Source organism: Heteronotia binoei, chromosome 12 (assembly GCF_032191835.1).
Source record: "Heteronotia binoei isolate CCM8104 ecotype False Entrance Well chromosome 12, APGP_CSIRO_Hbin_v1, whole genome shotgun sequence".
NCBI classification, from domain to species: domain Eukaryota; kingdom Metazoa; phylum Chordata; class Lepidosauria; order Squamata; family Gekkonidae; genus Heteronotia; species Heteronotia binoei.
The window spans coordinates 4,014,001-4,032,428 of NC_083234.1; the positions used below are offsets into that span (position 1 = coordinate 4,014,001).

Below are 18,428 nucleotides of genomic sequence, written 5' to 3' on the forward strand. Positions count from 1 at the left end.
TGGATCAGGCCAATGGCCCATCCAGTCCAACACTCTGTGTCACATAAGAACATAAGAGAAGTCATGCTGGATCTGGCCAATGGCCCATCTAGTCCAACACTCTGTGTCACGTAAGAACATAAGAGAAGCCATGTTGGATCAGGCCAATGGCCCATCCAGTCCAACACTCTGTGTCACGTAAGAACATAAGAGAAGCCATGCTGGATCTGGCCAATGGCCCATCCAGTCAAACACTCTGTGTCACGTAAGAACATAAGAGAAGCCATGTTGGATCAGGCCAGTGGCCCATCCAGTCCAACACTCTGTGTCACATAAGAACATAAGAGAAGCCATGCTGGATCTGGCCAATGGCCCATCCAGTCCAACACTCTGTGTCACATAAGAGAAGCCATGCTGGATCAGGCCAGTGGCCCATCCATTCCAACACTCTGTGTCATGTAAGAACATAAGAGAAGCCATGTTGGATCAGGCCAAAGGCCCATCCAGTCCAACACTCTGTGTCATGTAAGAACATAAGAGAAGCCATGTTGGATCAGGCCAATGGCCCATCCAGTCCAACACTCTGTGTCACGTAAGAACATAAGAGAAGCCATGTTGGATCAGGCCAATGGCCCAACCAGTCCAACACTCTGTGTCACACAGTGGCCCTGGTGTCTTCCAGCAGAGAGTTCCACCAGGTTGGGGCCAGGACAGCCAGACCTCTCTAAGGCCAGGGATCACCAGCAAGTTGCTACCAACAAATAACACTTTTCCAGGGACATAGTGGAGGAGGCAGTCCTGTGTATGGGTCTGTTCCAACCCTAACCCTAACATCAACACCAAGACCTTGAATCTGAGTCAGTACTCAGCCAGAAGCCAGTGTAGCTGGCTCAGCACAGGTTGAATGTGTGCTGTCCGTGGTGTTCCTGCCAGGACTTGTGCCGCCGTGTTCTGGATCCATTGGAGTTTTCGAGTCAGTCCCAAGGGTAGCGTAGAGCGAGTTACAGTAGTCTAATCTGGAGGTGACCGTCACATGGATTACTTTTCAGCAGTCTCCTCCGAAATACCACTCGGATTTATCCAGTGGATCTCTAAGTTATTAGGCCAGCTGATATATAACTGCTCAGATGAATTCACTAGGTACATAGTAGGACTCAAGTGGCACCTTTAAGACCAACCAAGTTTTATTGAGAACGTAAGCTTTTGTGTGCTCTCTAAGCACACTTCATCAGGCGAGGGGATCAGGAATTGTGGGCTGAAATACATGCAGTTTGTTGTTTAAGAGTGCAAACTGGCTGTGGTCACATGACACAACCGTGTGGCTTGGCCATTTGGTCTGGATAGCCATAAAAGGTAATAAAGTTCCCTGCCAATTGGTATTTTTTGCAAATCACAGAAAGACATGGATTTCCTAGTTGTAGGCTACCTAATTTACTTATCAGCATCACTGGGTACATGTTGGAGAAATATTTTCCATGCTTAGTTCTGGTTTTCTAAAGAGATGAGTTGCTGTTCTGGAAGGCCATTTGTGAACAATGCAGTCAGGTAGGGTGCAAACACCACTGTAACATAGTCGGTGAGGGGCATGTCTTTGGATCATTTCTTATCAGGCCCAGGCAATTTCTGCCTTTTCGACTCCAGCAGCTGAACGCCGTGGGAATGTCAGCTCTCTCCTTATCCAGGAAAAAAAACACAAAACACAACAGAGGGAGTCTTCTAATAATCCCATACAAGAAGCAATGAGAAAGCTCAAGGCATAATTTGCGGCGTGTGAAGTTGCCTCGACAATTTTGTGATGCAGCTCAATAGCATTCTCCTGTCTGTCACTGTCTGACAGAACTAGAAATAGTTGGCCTGTTAAGTTTCCTTTGGGGGAAAAGACAAAAGTTTCTTCGCTTTACAAAAAGAAAATGTAATATTGCCCTTTTTTGCTTTTAAGAAAACAAATGTTTCCTTAAGTGAAGGAGGAAAGCCCCATGAAAAGACACAGTTTGGGAAGCTGAAAATAGGACGTTGGCAAAAACCACCATTGTATTTCTGCCCTGCAAGTGATCCTAAAAATATAAGAGAAGCCATATTAGATCAGACCAATGGCCTGTCCAGCCCACACAGTGACCAAAAAACCGAGTGCCATTAGGAGCTCCATCAGTGGGGCCAGGACACTAGAAGTCCTCCCACTGTATCCCCCAAGCACCAAGAATACAGAGCATCACTGTCCCAGACATAAGAACATAAGAGAAGCCATGTTGGATCAGGCCAATGGCCCATCCAGTCCAACACTCTGTGTCACACAGTGGCCAAAAAACCAGGTGCCAATAGGAGATCCATCAGTGGGGCCAGGACACTAGAAGTCCTCCCACTGTTGCCCTCCCCTAAGCACCAAGAATACAGAGCATCACTTGCCCCAGACATAAGAGAAGCCATGTTGGATCAGGCCAGTGGCCCAACCAGTCCAACACTCTGTGTCACACAGTGGCCAAAAACCCAGGTGTCGTCAGGAGGTCCATCAGTGGGGCCAGAAGCCCTCCCACTGTCGCCCCCCCCCCCAAGCACCAAGAATACAGAGCATCACTGCCCCAGACATAAGCACCTAAGAGAAGCCATGTTGGATCAGGCCAATGGCCCAACCAGTCCAACACTCTGTGTCACACAGTGGCCAAAAAACCCAGGCACCATCAGGAGGTCCACCAGTGAGGCCAGGACACTAGAAGCCCTCCCACTGCCCCCCCCCCAAAGCACCAAGAATACAGAGCATCACTTACCCCAGACAGAGTTCCAGAGCATCACTTACCCCTGATCAGTAGCTCCAGGGCTCCTTCGGTGGCCCTCTTCTGGAAGGGTTCCTCATGTAATTTGTGCAGGAGATTTCACCTGATTGGCAGTGGGCCAGGTGCTCGCTGCTGCTGCTGCTTCTACCAGAGCTCATCCCACATTTGCAGGCCAGCAGGAGGAGAGGATTCACACCATGACGGATGATTGACAGTGCCGTCAAAGTCTCAGATAGCTCATGGTGACCCCATAGGGTTTTCAAGACAAGACACGAATGGGAGGTACCTGCCTCTTAGCACCCCTGGACTTCCTTGGTGGTCTCCCACCCAAATACTAACTAGAGCTGACCCCTCTTAGCTTCCCAGATTTGATGAACTTGGGCTAGCCTCGGGGCATCCGGGTCAAGGAAATAATTAAGTGCCTTCACGTCATGGTCAGTTTGCAGTGACCCTGTAAGGTTTTCATGACAAAACGTTGAGAGGTCGTTTGCCATTGCCTGCTCCTGCGTAGCAACCCTGGGCTTCCTTGGTGGTCTCCCATCCAAGTACTAACCAGGGCTGACCCTGCTTAGCTTCTGAGATCTGGCAAGATCAGGCTAGCCTGGGCCACGCGGGTCAGGGCTCACACCATGATGCTCGTCTGCCAGTGGTGGTCTTCCCCATCCCAGGAGCCACAAAGTGTTCATTTAATTAGGGATTGCTCACAAGAGGTACCCAATGTCTAATGGCCTTTATGTGTCTGATTACCTGTGAGCTTCTAATGTGGGGACTTTATGGTAGGGATTGTGGCTGCCCCCCCCCTCCCCTAAAGATACCTGTACGCCAGATGCTTCTGAGCTTCTGCTGAAGCAAAGAATTTTGCAGCAATAAGTACAAGTACTTGAAGGGCTGTCATATAGAGGATGGTGTGGAATACTTTTCTGTGGCCCCAGAAGGCCAGACCAGAACCAGTGGGTTGAAATTAAATTAAAAGAGTTTCCGGCTCAACATTAGGAAGAACTTCCTGACCGTTAGAGCGGTTCCTCAGTGGAACAGGCTTCCTCAGGAGGTGATGGGCTCTCCTTCCTTGGAGGTTTTCCAACAGAGGCTGGATGGCCATCTGACAGCAATGAGGATCCTGTGGATTTAGGGGGAGGCATTTGTGAGTTTCCTGCATTGTGCAGGGGGTTGGACTAGATGGCCCTGGAGGTCCCTTCCAACTCTACGATTCAATGATTCTAAGTCCTGACCTGGATGGCCCAGACTAGCTGTGTTCTCGTCAGATCTCAGAAGACTTGGATGAGAGACCACCAAAGAAGTCCAGGGTTGCAATGCAAAGGCAGGCAACAGCAAACTAGCTCTGAACGTCTCTCGACGACTCTATGGTGTTGCCATATGTTGGCTGCGACTTGACAGCACTTTCCACCACCACAGACGCAAGCTTAATATCTTCCCTCCTATTACTTACCAAATGGGGCCCATTTGTCTTGACACAACAAGCGAAGGCACTTAGGGAGATGTGCGCTCTCTGCGACATCTCATTAGAAGTGGCAACTGTTCTCACTAAAGACGGCTGAGAGATCAACTGGCTTCCGCAGTTGTGGTGCACGGAGGGTTCATAGAAGAGCTTATCCAGGCGGCAAAAAAGACACGGCAATGGCAGAGCTTCTTTCTAATCAGAACAGCAACCGTGTGCAGAGACTCCCGCCGTTGTTGCCACCTTGAGCCAAGAGCTGGTTTTTATACCCTAAGAACATAAGAGAAGCCATGTTGGATTAGGCCAATGGCCCATCCAGTGCAACACTGTGTCACACCAGTGGGGACACTGAAATTCATTTTATTTGTTATGTTAAAATTCATTTTATTGGTTTTAGCCCAGTTTTCATCAGGAGGTCCCTCAGTGGGGCCAGGACACTAGAAGTCCTCACACTGTTGTCCCTCCCAAGCACCAAGAATACAGAGCATCACTTGCCCCAGACAGAGAGTTCCAACAATATGCTATAGCCAATAAGAACATAAGAGAAGCCCTGCTGGATCAGGTCAATGGCCCATCCAGTCCAACACTCTGTGTCACACAGTGGCCAAAAAACCAAGTCCCATTAGGAGGTCCACCAGTGGGGCCAGGACACCAGAAGCCCTCCCACTGTACCCCCCTCAAGCACCATGAATACAGAGCATCCCTGCTCCAGACAGAGAGTTCCAACGATAAGCTGTGGCTAATAGCCACTGATGGACCTCTGCTCTGTATGAACATAAGAACATAAGAGAAGCCATGTTGGATCAGGCCAATGGCCCATCAAGTCCAACACTCTGTGTCACATAGTGGCAAAAAATTTTATATACACACATACACTGTGGCTAATAGCCACTGATGGACCTGTGCTCCATATTTTTATCTAAACCCTTCTTGAAGGTGGCTATACTTGTGGCCGCCACCACCTCCTGTGGCAGTGAATTCCACATGTTAATCACCCTTTGTTAATCCACTCCCCTCTTGAAGCTGTCTATGCTTGTAGCTACCACCACCTCTTGTGGCAGTGAATGCCATGTGTACCCTACTTTTCTCTTCCCTAAGTCTCAAAGCAGCTTGTACTCACCTACCCTTCCTCTGCCTTTGGAGTACCAATCCTTTAATAAATAAATATTTTAATAATAATCCTGGGCATGACATAAGATACAACAGTTCAGCCTGGTGCCTCCAGGGGCACATGGTGATCTCTTTCCTACAAAGCCTTCATTATTCACTTCCATGTTCTGGAATGGGAGTCCATTTTGTAGAAGAAGAAGAAATCGGATTTATATCCCACCCTATACTCTGAGTCTCAGAGCAGTCACAATCTCCTCTACCTCTGCCCCCCACAACAGACACCCTGTGAGGTGGGTGTGGCTGAGAGAGCTCTCCCAGAAGCTGCCCTTTCAAGGACACCTCCTACAAAAGCTATGGCTGACCCAAGGCCATTCCAGCAGCTGCAAGTGGAGGAGTGGGGAATCAAACCTGGTTCTCCCAAATAAGAGTCCGCGCTCTTAACTACTACACCAAACTCTCTCTCTGTTTGCTATTGTGCAGCCTTTGATTTGAACAGGAAGGCTTCCCTGTGTGGGAATGCTATTTTTACATTGAGTTGCTCACACTGTTTTGGCTAAAGCCCCCTCCTTCTGTGCTATCCGATCATTCATCCTTCTCTGACTGGCAGCAAATGTCCACAGCCTCTGGCAGGAAGAAACCACACCAGCACTGATGCTGCCTAAGATTCTCTGAGCGACCGACGGCAGGGATCAAGCCTGGGACCCTCTGCAAGCAAAGCCGGAACATGGGAAATGACTCCTCTTATTTCAAGGAAGGAGCTTTGACTCCTGAAGGCTCATATCCCGAATGTCTTGTTTGTCTTTAAGGTCCTACTAGACTTGAATCATGCTCCTGTCTTAGCTTGCTGGTTATCAAGGAGCATGGCAAATTGTTGTTTCCAGCGAAAGCAGTTGCCCTATCTGTGGCCTGTTCACCTCCAAATGGCAGCATCTGTCTACTTCAGCATCCCAGAAGCTGTGCCATTGACGATTCCCTCTGCTCAGTACCATTTGTCCTTAGCTGAGCAGTTCGGCAGCTGCAGACCCATGCAAGCGCTGGTTTGCAATTGTTGTTTTTCATCCTCAGAAAGTTCCATTTGATTGGTGCAGTCCTCTTCCTGTTCTTGGGTGATGATCACGGCACCAGGAAGAACTTGCTTTGACCTTCAGGGCACTGTAAGAGGGTCCCATCGGGCGCTGCAGTCTTTGGTGCTTGAGGTGGAGGATGGATAGAAGTTTCCATTAACTTATTTTACCCCTTGCCTTTCCATTGTCAGGATTCACAGGGTGGCTTGACGTTGAGAGGGAAAACAGATAATAGAAGTAGAACAAAGCTGGAGTCCTGGGGCACCTTTAAGACTATGAAGTCTTCATTCTGGGTAGATGCTTTCATGCGCATGTACGCCATCAGATATCTGAAGATGTGTGCGCGCACCTGGAAGCGTATGCCCAGAATTAGGCTTTGTGGGCCTTAAAAGGTGCCTGACTGGACTCAAACGTTGTTCTCTTGCTTCAGACGAACTTGACGACCCACCTGAGCCAATAAAAGTACAAGCTGGGTCTCAGTCCTCAGTACAAGCAGCAAGACATCAGTTGTCCATCTAGATAACTATTCCAACTCCTTCTGAATTCCCCGGTAGCCCTCTGCAGATGACCCACCTGCATGGGGAAGAACATAAGCCCTGCCTCTGCACGTAGCAAATAATCAGAGTGGAGTGTCCTCGCGCACCATCCCCCCCCCCCCATGGTCAGCAGTGGTTGGGAAAGAGCGCCACTGGTCACAGGAAGGAGGCACTGACCCCACTTCTTATCCATGCAGATGACTGAACAATGGGGGGGGGGGGGTCAGAGACAAAGTGACCACCTCTCCTTGGCTTCTGCCATCTAAAGGCGTACAACAGTCCTCTGATGGCGCCCATATGGCTCTCCTCTGCCCCTCTTGGAGAGAGCAGGAGTCAAGTTGCACCTTTAACACCAACCGAGTTTTATTCAGAGCGTCCGCTTTCGTGAGCTTTCGTCTGATGAAGTGTGCTTAGAGAGCACACACACTTGGTTGGTCTTAAAGTTGCAACTTGACTCCTGCTTTGTTCAAGTGCTTCAGACCAACCCGGCTGCCCGCTTGGATCGACCTCTTGGAGACGGCCTGCTTTCAAAGGAAAGAAGCAGTGTCCATCTGAGTAAAGAGGAGCAGTGGGTAGGGGTCATGGAAACCCCCCCTCCCCCCCCCGCAGTCATTTGCCAGCTCAGAACTGGGCCTCAGAAGCTGCTTTCTCCCCTGCAGGAGCACAAACAGGCAGCCCCGGGGGTGCCTTTTACCCTTTGCAGGCAAACGATCTGCAGTCCCCCCCCCCCATCAGCCTTTGAGAGTGCTTTGGGGGAGGGGGGGCCAGACATGGAATTCTGCCTTCTCTTGCTTGGCCCTTGAAGCTCTCTCATCTCCTGGGGCGCTGGATCTCCTTTTAGCCTTTGGCTAAGAAATTTCAAAACAACTTGTATCCCAATTTGGGGAGGGGAGGAGGGGGCACCTTCCTTTTTACAAGGAGGTGGCTGTGAAAACCAGTTTTGTTGTTTGGTTTTTTTTAATTGAGGTTTCAGGAAGAGGTTTTTTATCAGCTTCGAGGTGACTTTCCCAGAAACAGATTGCTTTGGGGATTTTTCTAAGACCTTCCCTATCAGATTGTTATTTTTTTTTCCCCCTCTGTGAAAATGCAACACCCAATCTCCACGTTTTGTTCCTGTAGTTTTGAAAAGTGCAATCCAATCTCTCTCTGCGCTGATAACAGGCAATCTTAGCTGGCATTGCCCAGGGATTTAAATTCACACTGAAACCTAGAACACAGTTTCACTTTTTTGGGCTGTGTTTCCTCTACAAAGGGTTGTTCCCTAAGGAGACGCATCGCCCTGCCTTGGTGTTCTTAGCAATATTTTTTTTTTGGGGGGGGGGAGGTAGGGGGGTTGCATGCAGATATGACTGAATGATTTTGAACATTCTCCGCGTTTGGTGTGTGTTTCTGTGGTGCAGGCCAAAAAGTCCTGGGCAGCCCACCGGTTATGTTAAAAGAGGCCAAAATATATCATGCCCATGCTTCAATTAAGTCGCCTCTTCTGCGGGCTCACCTGTCAGTGCAGTCTGGGCCAGGCGGCCAGCGTTTGGTTTCTCTCTTAAGTGTTTTGTTGTCTTGTCCCTTGAGCGCAAAGAAAAATGAGTTTGTTTTTTTGCTTGTAAGGCTTTACTCAGTTTCCCAATTCTGCCGAGGAGCTGGACTCTGGGGACCTCTCAGGTAAGGGCCGGTCTTTAGGCTAAGCCGATTTGGCAGCTCCGTCTGCGAATTTGCTTCCCACCTTGTTTGCATCCTGGCTGGGTGTCCATGTGTGTTGGTGTCTTTTTCTAACAAGGGAATCAGCTGCAAAGGCCCATCGCCGGGAGCCTCCCCCCCCCTCACCTCTGCCTCCCCGTCCCCTGGGTTTCCCTCTTCCCATGCCACCCTGCAAAATTTGGGGTGGTGGGAGGCGGACGGGGGCAGAGCCTCACAGTCCTCCTGGCAGGCTGTCCAGCAGCCGCTGCGAGCTCCGTTGCTGGAAATAATATTTGGCATCCTGATCAGAGAAAAATTCTGATGACATTTCTGTTACGTGTGTTAACTACAGGAGGATGCCCAATTCATGTGGCGGCAGGGCAGTTGGACTGGAACTCTGGAGCTGCCTGTGGTGGGCGTGGCTGGGGCGTGGCTTTCTTGTGCTCCATACGCTTCCACCCGGCCTGATTTTCACAGGAGACATGAAACATGTGACACACAAGTAGTTCCTCCCCCCATGTCTAGGTCCCCTTGATCATCACATTTGGCACTCTGTATATCTCAACTCTCCCCCGGGAGGTGAAGTTTGCGTTCCCTGTTTTGGTTTTTCTTTCAGAAGTTCTGGGGGAGAGAAAGGAAGGGCGGTGCTGTGCTGTGCCTGAGGCAGGCTGTCTGATGGGGGTCGGAACACCTTTGTCCAAATATTTTGTTTGTTTGTTGGAATCAAGTCCCAGCAGAATCATGGCGACCCAGTAGGGTTTTCAAGGCAAGAGACATTCAGAGGTGGTTTTCCATTGCCTGTCTCTGTGTAGCAACCCTGGACTCCCATCCAACCTGAGCTGACTCTGCTTAGTTTCTAGCATTTGATGAGATTTAGCTAATCTGAGCTATACAGGGCAGGGCTATCCAGAGGAGGGCGACGAAGTTGGTGAGGGGTCTGGAGACCAAGTCCTATGAGGAAGGGTTGAAGGAGCTGGGCATGTTTTGCCTGGAGAGGAGGCGGCTGAGAAGTGATATGATCACTATCTTCAAGTACTTGAAGGGCTGTCCTATAGAGGAGGGTGTGGAATTGTTTTCTGTGGCCCCAAAAGGTCGGACCAGAGCCAGTGGGTTTAAATTAAATCAAAAGGGTTTCCAGTTCAACATTAGGAAGAACTTCCTGACCGTTAGAGCGATTCCTCAGTGGAACAGGCTTCCTCCTTGGGAGGTGGTGGGCTCTCCTTCCTTGGAGGTTTTTAAAGAGAGGCTAGATGGCCATCTGACAGCAATGAAGATCCTGTGAATTTAGGGGGAGGTGTTTGTGAGTTTCCTGCATTGTACAGGGGGTTGGACTAGATGACCCTGGAGGTCCCTTATAACTCTATGATTCTAAGTCTAGCACTTTTCAATTTCACTAAACTTCATTAAGGGTCAACACACACACACACACACACAGGGCATTGTGTATTTGTCTTTTAACTTTCCACCCTCTGTCTTTGGTAGTAAAAAGTTCAGTCAAGGCATAACTGACTTATAGCTGACTCAGAGAGTTTTCAAGGCAACAGAAGAAAATGGGTGGTTTGCCATTGCATAGATAAACATATGGAGCAATAGCCACAGGATATTATTGGAATTCTCTGTCTGGGGCAGTGATGCTCTGTATTCTTGGTACGAGGGAGGGGTGGTAGTCCTGGCCCCACTGGTGGACCTCCTGATGGGACTTGTTTTTTTGGCCACTGTGTGACACAGAGTGTTGGACTGGATTGGCCATTGGCCTGATCCAACATGGCTTCTCTTATGGTCTTATGTGTGACACAGAGTGTTGGACTGGATGGGCCATTGGCCTGATCCAACAGGGCTTCTCTTATGTTGTTATGTGTGACACAGAGTGTTGGACTGGATGGGCCATTGGCCTGATCCAACATGGCTTCTCTTATGTTCTTATGTGTGACACAGAGTGTTGGACTGGATGGGCCATTGGCCTGATCCAACATGGCTTTTCTTATGTTCTTATGTGTGACACAGAGTGTTGGACTGGATGGTCCATTGGCTTGATCCAACAGGGCTTCTCTTGTGTTCTTATGTGACACAGTGTTGGACTGGATGGGCCATTGGCCTGATCCAACATGGCTTCTCTTATGTTGTTATGTGTGACACAGAGTGTTGGACTGGATGGGCCATTGGCCTGATCCAAAAGGGCTTCTCTTGTGTTCTTATGTGACACAGAGTTTTGGACTGGATGGGACATTGGCCTGATCCAACAGGGCTTCTCTTATGTTGTTATGTGTGACACAGAGTGTTGGACTGGATGGGCCATTGACCTGATCCAACATGGCTTCTCTTATGTTGTTATGTGTGACACAGAGTGTTGGACTGGATGGGCCATTGGCCTGATCCAAAAGGGCTTCTCTTGTGTTCTTATGTGACACAGAGTTTTGGACTGGATGGGCCATTGGCCTGATCCAACAGGGCTTCTCTTATGTTGTTATGTGTGACACAGAGTGTTGGACTGGATGGGCCATTGGCCTGATCCAACATGGCTTCTCTTATGTTGTTATGTGTGACACAGAGTGTTGGACTGGATGGGCCATTGGCCTGATCCAAAAGGGCTTCTCTTGTGTTCTTATGTGACACAGAGTTTTGGACTGGATGGGCCATTGGCCTGATCCAACAGGGCTTCTCTTATGTTGTTATGTGTGACACAGAGTGTTGGACCGGATGGGCCATTGGCTTGATCCAACATGGCTTCTCTTATGTTCTTATGTGACACAGAGTATTGGACTGGATGGGCCATTGGCCTGATACAACATGGCTTCTCTTATGTTGTTATGTGTGACACAGAGTGTTGGACTGGATGGGCCATTCTCTTATGTTCTTATGTGACACAGTGTTGGACTGGATGGTCCATTGGCCTGATCCAACAGGGCTTCTCTTGAGTTCTTATGTGACACAGAGTGTTGGACTGGATGGGCCACTGGCCTGATCCAACATGGCTTCTCTTATGTTCTTATGTGACACAGAGTGTTGGACTGGATGGGCCACTGGCCTGATCCAACATGGCTTTTCTTATGTTCTTATGTGTCTCTGCAAAGCAACCCAAGAACTAACCAGGCCCAACACTACTTAGTTTCTGAGATCTGGCCTCTCCAGTTAAGAAGGACATGGCCATGTGTAAAAATTCTACCTGAGACCCCAGAGAACTGCTGCCAGTCTGAGTAGATAATACCAACCTTGATGGATCAAGGGTTTGCTTCAGTAGAAGGCAACTTCATGAGTCCTGTGTAGGGGCCGTGGCTCAGTGGCAGAGCATCTGCTTGACATGCCGAAGGTCCCAGGTACAATCCCTGGCATCCTCTCCAGGTAAAAGGATCAGGCAGCAGGTGATGTGAAGAACCTCTACCTCAAACCCTGGAGATCCTCTGCCAGTCTGAGTAGACAGTACTGACCAAGGGTCTGGTTCAGCATGAAGTGTAGCCTCATGTTCTTGTAAATGCATATCACATGACACCAGACTACACATCCACTTTCTGATTGGCTTGAAGGTTGTGGTGGAAAAGCTCCTGTGCCTGCCACAGTGTTTCCCCCCCTCCCCTCCGTCTTCGCCTGCCTTTTCCACAAGCAAATCAGCCTTCTAGTCTGGCGGATTTGGGTTTCCTGTGTCCATGTTGGTTTCCTGCTGTGCCCATTAGGCGGGCTGTCACACTGAAGTTACTTAAGAGAGGCCCTTCCACGCTAGCTCACTCAGAACAGATAGACCTTGCGTTCAAGTGTGCCCATGTTCTTGCACTTCTCCCATGGATTTAAATTAGAGTTGCTTAGTTGGGTGGATCATGACAACCGCTGGCCTTTTTGGAACTCTTCAGCATCATCAGTGAGGTTTGGATGAGAGTGCAGATCAGAGCTGAGGCTCGTCTCTCACTCCCTGCCTGCCTTTGTCCAGTAGCTTTGCAGATTTCCCCATTTGTGTCTGACTGAAGCAATTCAGTCGCATTTATTCACTGTGTTTCTTCCAGACACAGCCCACTGTTAAGATTTTGCTCCAGATACAAATGTTGTTGAACACGGTGCAATCAAAAGGGACCCGTGTAGCCTCTCCGTGTAGTTTGATTAACTAATCAAAAACTGATTAGCACCTTTGTTCATGGGGGATGCTGATTAATCAATTACTATTGATTGTAAGCGTGGCTTTGTTCTCCGGCAAAGAGATGTCTGCAGAAGCAGCCAATAAAAATTGAGCACCTGTCATAGTGATTAAATTTATTAAAACAAAATGCATTATTTTTTATGAAGCTATCTCGAAATGGGTCACTGAAGGGGAACGTATTGATTGAGGAAGGATGAACTCCTTGAATTTGGCTCACTTAAATTAGAGACCAAATTCAATTATAATACAAGACAAACAGGTTAACACCGGCTTTAAATAGCCCATCAATAAATTAGAATAGGTGTAGCACACTTAATGTGAGGCTGGGATAATGAATAATATTATCTGTTCCTGGCACTTTCTAGTCCCCATTTCAGCCCCTCTAGGTTATTATGGATAAACACAGTGTGTATTTCACAGGGGAGAGGACAGCGGCCCTTTGGAAACCGTTTTCTTAAGCAGTTGGCCAGTTTTGGAGATCGTCTCGAGATCTTCTGGGCCTGTTTTATGATAGGACCTTCTAACATGCTCCAGCGAGCCCTTTGCATCTTCCAAATCCCATGAAAAGCTTTTTTATGGATTTTGGCAAACTGCCCCATTAGCTATTGCCACTGGGTGAACATGAGAGGGGTTCCCCTGTGGAACTTCTTTTCATGGCCAACTGGGCTTCTGGCTCTACTCCCATCCCAAAAGGAGCTGCCACTCTGTGTTGTCCATTCATGTTGAAAGGAGTTGCACCAAGTTCCCATGGAAGCCTTCCCAAAAATGAATCTTGAGGAGAGCTTTTGGAGATTAGCATTTATATCTGTAGTCCTAAACCCTTTCCTCCCAGCAGTTCTTATTCTCTCTTCCTCTGCTTCGTGCTTCTGGGGCACTAACAAAAGGAATGAAAGGAGCAAGGAAAGGAAGAAGCCCAAGAGTGAGGTCTTAGGAGAACTCTCTGGTTTGTGTGCATGTCAAGATTTTTTTGCTGGTGGTCGCAGGCAGTTGGAAGAAACCCCCGCATCTAACAGCAACATTTCTGGTTGTATTTTGGCACCCTGCAAATGTCAGATTGCACTGATCAGCACGCAGCCCAAATAGGCAATTTGCCAGAGACACGGTTTTCTCCGTGCCGGCTGTGCTGAATAATGACAGATATTGTTTGTCAATTATCTCGAAGGGGATTTTTGGGTGAGGTCAGGATCTGCTTGCAGTTCATAAAACGGGCCCTGCTAAACAGAAGCTGGAGATTTGTCAAGAGAAACCATTTTGGAGAGAGCTTTTCTCCCTCCCAGTTTGTGGCTACTGGCTAATTCTGTTTCAATGTAGCCGTTAATATTTGCTGCCCCTGCCCGGTTAATATAGCTGGTTAATAGAGCCATTAATATTTGTTGCTGTGACACACAGGAGAACTCCTCGGGCCAAAGTTCAAGATCCACTCTCAGCCTCGCAGAGTTTGAGAATTCGTAGCCCACACAATTGTAGCCTCTCATTACATCTCGCATGAAAATTTTATGCTGGGGAAGGGGAAGTAATCACAGTTTTAAAAAATGCATCTCCTTTTGGAAGTGGGAGAGCCGTTAAACCTTGGTGGGAGGGAGCTGAATGTGTGTGAAAATTAACAGCCAGGCTGGGCCTGCACAAAAGATTTCTGTCAGAACGTTGCTTTTATTACACAAATGCGCAGAGGAGAAACTTCAGCTCTGTCAGGCAGCCCCCCCCCTCTTCCCCAAACAGAGTGTTTTAATGCCTCAGTCTACATAACTTAGCAAAAAAATAGTTAAACAAGGAAGAGGGAAACAAGGCCCCGCGGAGCAGAAGTGTTAAATCACTGCAATAAACCGCCCGGTGCTCCTTAAAGTACTTTGCTTCTATGGTGCCCCAGGTGTTAAACAGGATCAGCTGTGCTGTATTAAGCACCATGCTGTCCGGGCTGTGGAGCAATGAGGAGTGTGGTTTTGGAAGCAGAGTGCCAAAGGAAGGAGAAGGGCTTTGGGCAAGCATTGCTCTCCAACGTGGGCAGTTCTCCATCCTCACGGAACTGCCAGGACCCAAAAAACCAGCCGCCGCCACCACCACCACCACCACCACTTGGGCTCTGGGGGGTCTTTTGTGTTTTGACATATATACCGTTTTTGCACACAGCTTTCCTCGCAGTCACAATCCTGTTCCCTCCGCAGCATCCGGTCGGATTTCCCACCATCTGCGCTGGAGTTACAGGAAGTGCCGCGGCTTTTGTGTAGCAAACGTAAACCGCTAAAACCCAGTTTACGTTTGCTTCGCAGAAGCTGCGGCACTTCCTGTAACTCCGACGCAGATGGTGGGAAATCCGACCGGACGCTGCGGAGGGAACAGGATTGTGACTGCGAGGTAAGCTGCGTGCGAAAACGGTACCAGTGTGTGTATTTTGACCTGCCTGCTGTCTCTCACAAGTGCAGAGTGGCATGAAGAACTTCCTTGGTCCTTTTCTGTCCTACCTTGACTCTCTTCCCGCCCCAAGTTTTTCACCTGAACATTTATTGACTTGTTTTACTTTCTTAATTTATAGAATAAAGTTAGAGGCCGGTGGGACCTTTAAGAGCAACAAAGGTTTGAAAGGCGCCACTGGACTCTTAACTTTCTTCTGATGCTTCAGCCCAACATGGTGGCCACCTGGATCTTACTTAATTTATAGCCTGCCTCTCTCACCGAGATCTGTGACAGATTGCACAGTCAGTGCGACCAATGGGATGAGACATCCAATGAACAGAGCCGCATTGAATCGGACCAGGCTATCCAATCTCATCATGTCTCAGAAGCTAAGCAGGGCCGATCCTGGTTAGTACTTGGATGAGAGACTGCTAAAGAAGTCCAAGGTTGCTTCGCAGAGGCAGGCAACGGCCAACCACCTCTGAACGTCTCCTGCCTTGAAAACCCTACAGCAGGGGTGGCCAACGGTAGCTCTCCAGATGGTTTTTTTTTGCCTACAACTCCCATCAGCCCCAGCCGTTGGCCATGCTGGCTGGGGCTGATGGGAGTTGTAGGCAAAAAAAAAACACCATCTGGAGAGCTACCGTTGGCCACCCCTGCCCTACAGGGTTGTCAAAGGTTGGCTGTAAGTTGACAGCCCTTCCCATCACCAGAGCTACACTGGATCAGACCAGAGTCTCATCAAGTCAAGCATTCTGTTCCCAGATCGGTTGATGAGCTGTCTCCGCGTCATTCATAAGCAGCACCCTCCCACTCACGGTCCCCAGTAACTGATTTAAGTAGGCAGGCTGCAGTGTAATAGTATAACGTAACACAATGCAATAGAAGCGGCATTGCAGCAATCCGAAACAAAGCATTTGTGTGCGAGAGCGTGCAAAATGCCATCAGGTTGCAGCCAACTTACGGTGACCCCAGCAAGGGGCTATCAAGACGAGGGAGAAGCAGAGAAGGGCTGCTGTTGCCTGCCTCTGCAGAGCCTTCCTTGGTGGTCTCCCTTCCAAGTAATGATGCTGCTTAGCTTCCAGCTTATGGCAACCCCAGCAAGGGGCTTCCAAGGCATGGGAGAAGAAGGAAGAAGCAGTTGGCCATGGCCTTCCTCTGCAGAGTCTTCCTTGGTGGTCTCCCTTCCAAGTACTGATCCTGTGTAGCTTTTGAGAACTGAGAGGATCCGACTGTACCGCGCAGCCTACCCTCTCGCAACGAAGCTTACAGAAGAGAATATCATGTCCGTTGCACTAGCTCAGTATAATGGCTCTGAATGCTTTCCTAGCCTATTTCTAATGATGGCACCACTGTTAGGTCTTGGGACTGTAGGAAGCAGTGTGCGAAGAGCAGCACAGTAGTGGGGAAAGGCTGTTTCACTCCATCCACAAGAGCAGTTCTGGCTTGACTGAGGCCCTTCCTCATACAGAAGAGACTTCACTGGTGCACACTGCAGTCTGAACAACTTGTAGAATTTGACCATCTTCCTTATGGTTGTTGAGTCAGGGCACTACAGGAGAATGCAGTTTGAACCATTCTTGCCCTGTCCCTAAAGGTTTTCCTTTAGCTACCCCAGTTCCATTTTTCTTCGTATTTTTTGGGTTCTACTTTGATTACCTTCCAGTAAGAAAATTGAGAATGCAACAGATTTTGTGCCAGAGTTCCTCAAGTTTTGCCCGTTATGCGCCTTTTTTCTCTTTCAGTTCTTGTACTGTTTTTTTTTTTTGGGGGGGGGGGGGGTGTCACTGGAGCATTGGTGCAAAAGGTTGCTATTAAAAAGACATATAGACTCGGAAAGGAAATTGGTTTCTTCTAAGGAAACTAGAATTTGCTTTCTGCTCTATAGTTGTGGTAGGATGTTTTTTCTGCTCCTGTGTTGCAGCAGAATAAAAGAATGTGTGTGTGAGAGGAAAGGGTGTACATTTTCTTGTGTATATAGTAAAAGAATATTGCACGCACACACACACACACACACGCACAGAGATGCATTGAGAAATACATTAAGCCCATTCCCCCCAAATAAATGGCTTTTCTTCCGGTGTATCTTTTTCCCTCTGTGCTCCAGCAAAGTCAAAACTATTTTAAAAACTAAAACTAAGACACCATTTCTGCAGTAAAAAAAGAGAAAACATTCTTCCTTTGAATGTCCCCTTTCTGCATGGCTACAGCCTGGTGTAATGTTCTTTCTGCCTTTTGGAACACAAATTCCAGCCACACAGATCCAAAGAAGACTTGAATTCAGGGCCAGCCCTAGACCTTTTGGCACTCCAGGCAAGCCTAACTTCTGGCACACACCCACACACACACCCCGCACTGATGATGTCACTGTGTCACATGGGAGGGTGCCCAATTGGGCACATCCAGAAGGCTGGTGTCCGAGGTGATTGCCTAGTTTGCCTAGGGGCAGGGCTAGCAGTATCAGTGCTGTTGGGTAAAAAGTCACACTCTGGCAAGGGAAGATTTTCTAAACATTCCTACTTGATAAGAACATAAGAGAAGCCCTCTTGGATCAGGCCAGTGGTCCATCCAGTCCAACACTCTGTCATACAGTGGCCAAAAAACCCAGGTTCCATCAGGAGGTCCACCAGTGGGGCCAGGACACTAGAAGTGCTCCCACTGTTGTTCCCCCCCACCCACCCAAGCACCAAGAATACAGAGCATCACTGCCTCAGACAGAGAGTTTGAACAGTATGTTATGGCTCATAGCCACTGATGGACCTCTGCTTCAGATGTTTATAGTTGTAGGTTCTTAAAGTTTTCATTGAATCTCTCATTTGGAGTGGCCCTGGTTTGGGACTGTTATCACTGGTCAAGGCTGGGTCAGATGTCCTGCCAGACTGCATAGTTGTCTTTCTTTCCCTTTTATTTTTGACTATCAGCTTTCTTTGGTATCTCCGGACTTCTGAAATCCTAATGCAAGAGGTTATTGCATGTCCCATTTTGTTAATTGTACAGACTACTTTGTGTAATCTGCCCAGGGTCCCTGTAAGAAAGGTGGGCTATGAGTAATATATAGAAATCAAAATAAAGAAATACGGTGGTTTTCATTGATGGAAGATGATTAATGTGGTCTATTTGAGCCAAGAGTTGCAAACTTTAGTATAATGAGCCAAACTCAATAAAGTCATTTCCTTAACTCTCAAACCACCACCAAGAAATAAAAATTTACTTTTTCTGGGCATCGTTTCAGGGGGTAGTTCATAGAATCATAGAGTTGGAAGGGACCTCCAGGGTCATCTAGTCCAGGGGTGGCCAACGGTAGCTCTCCAGATGTTTTTTGGCCAA

At 48.3% G+C, this 18,428-nt stretch overlaps 1 protein-coding gene across 1 annotated transcript in view; it reads left to right on the forward strand.

The window, feature by feature from the left end:
* The window catches only part of CADM1 (cell adhesion molecule 1), a 461,138-nt gene that overhangs the window by 426,320 nt on the left and 16,390 nt on the right, over positions 1-18,428 (forward strand). The window contains 1 exon segment of the mRNA XM_060251647.1: positions 8,519-8,572. Within this exon segment, the coding sequence (XP_060107630.1) occupies positions 8,519-8,572 (54 nt within the window).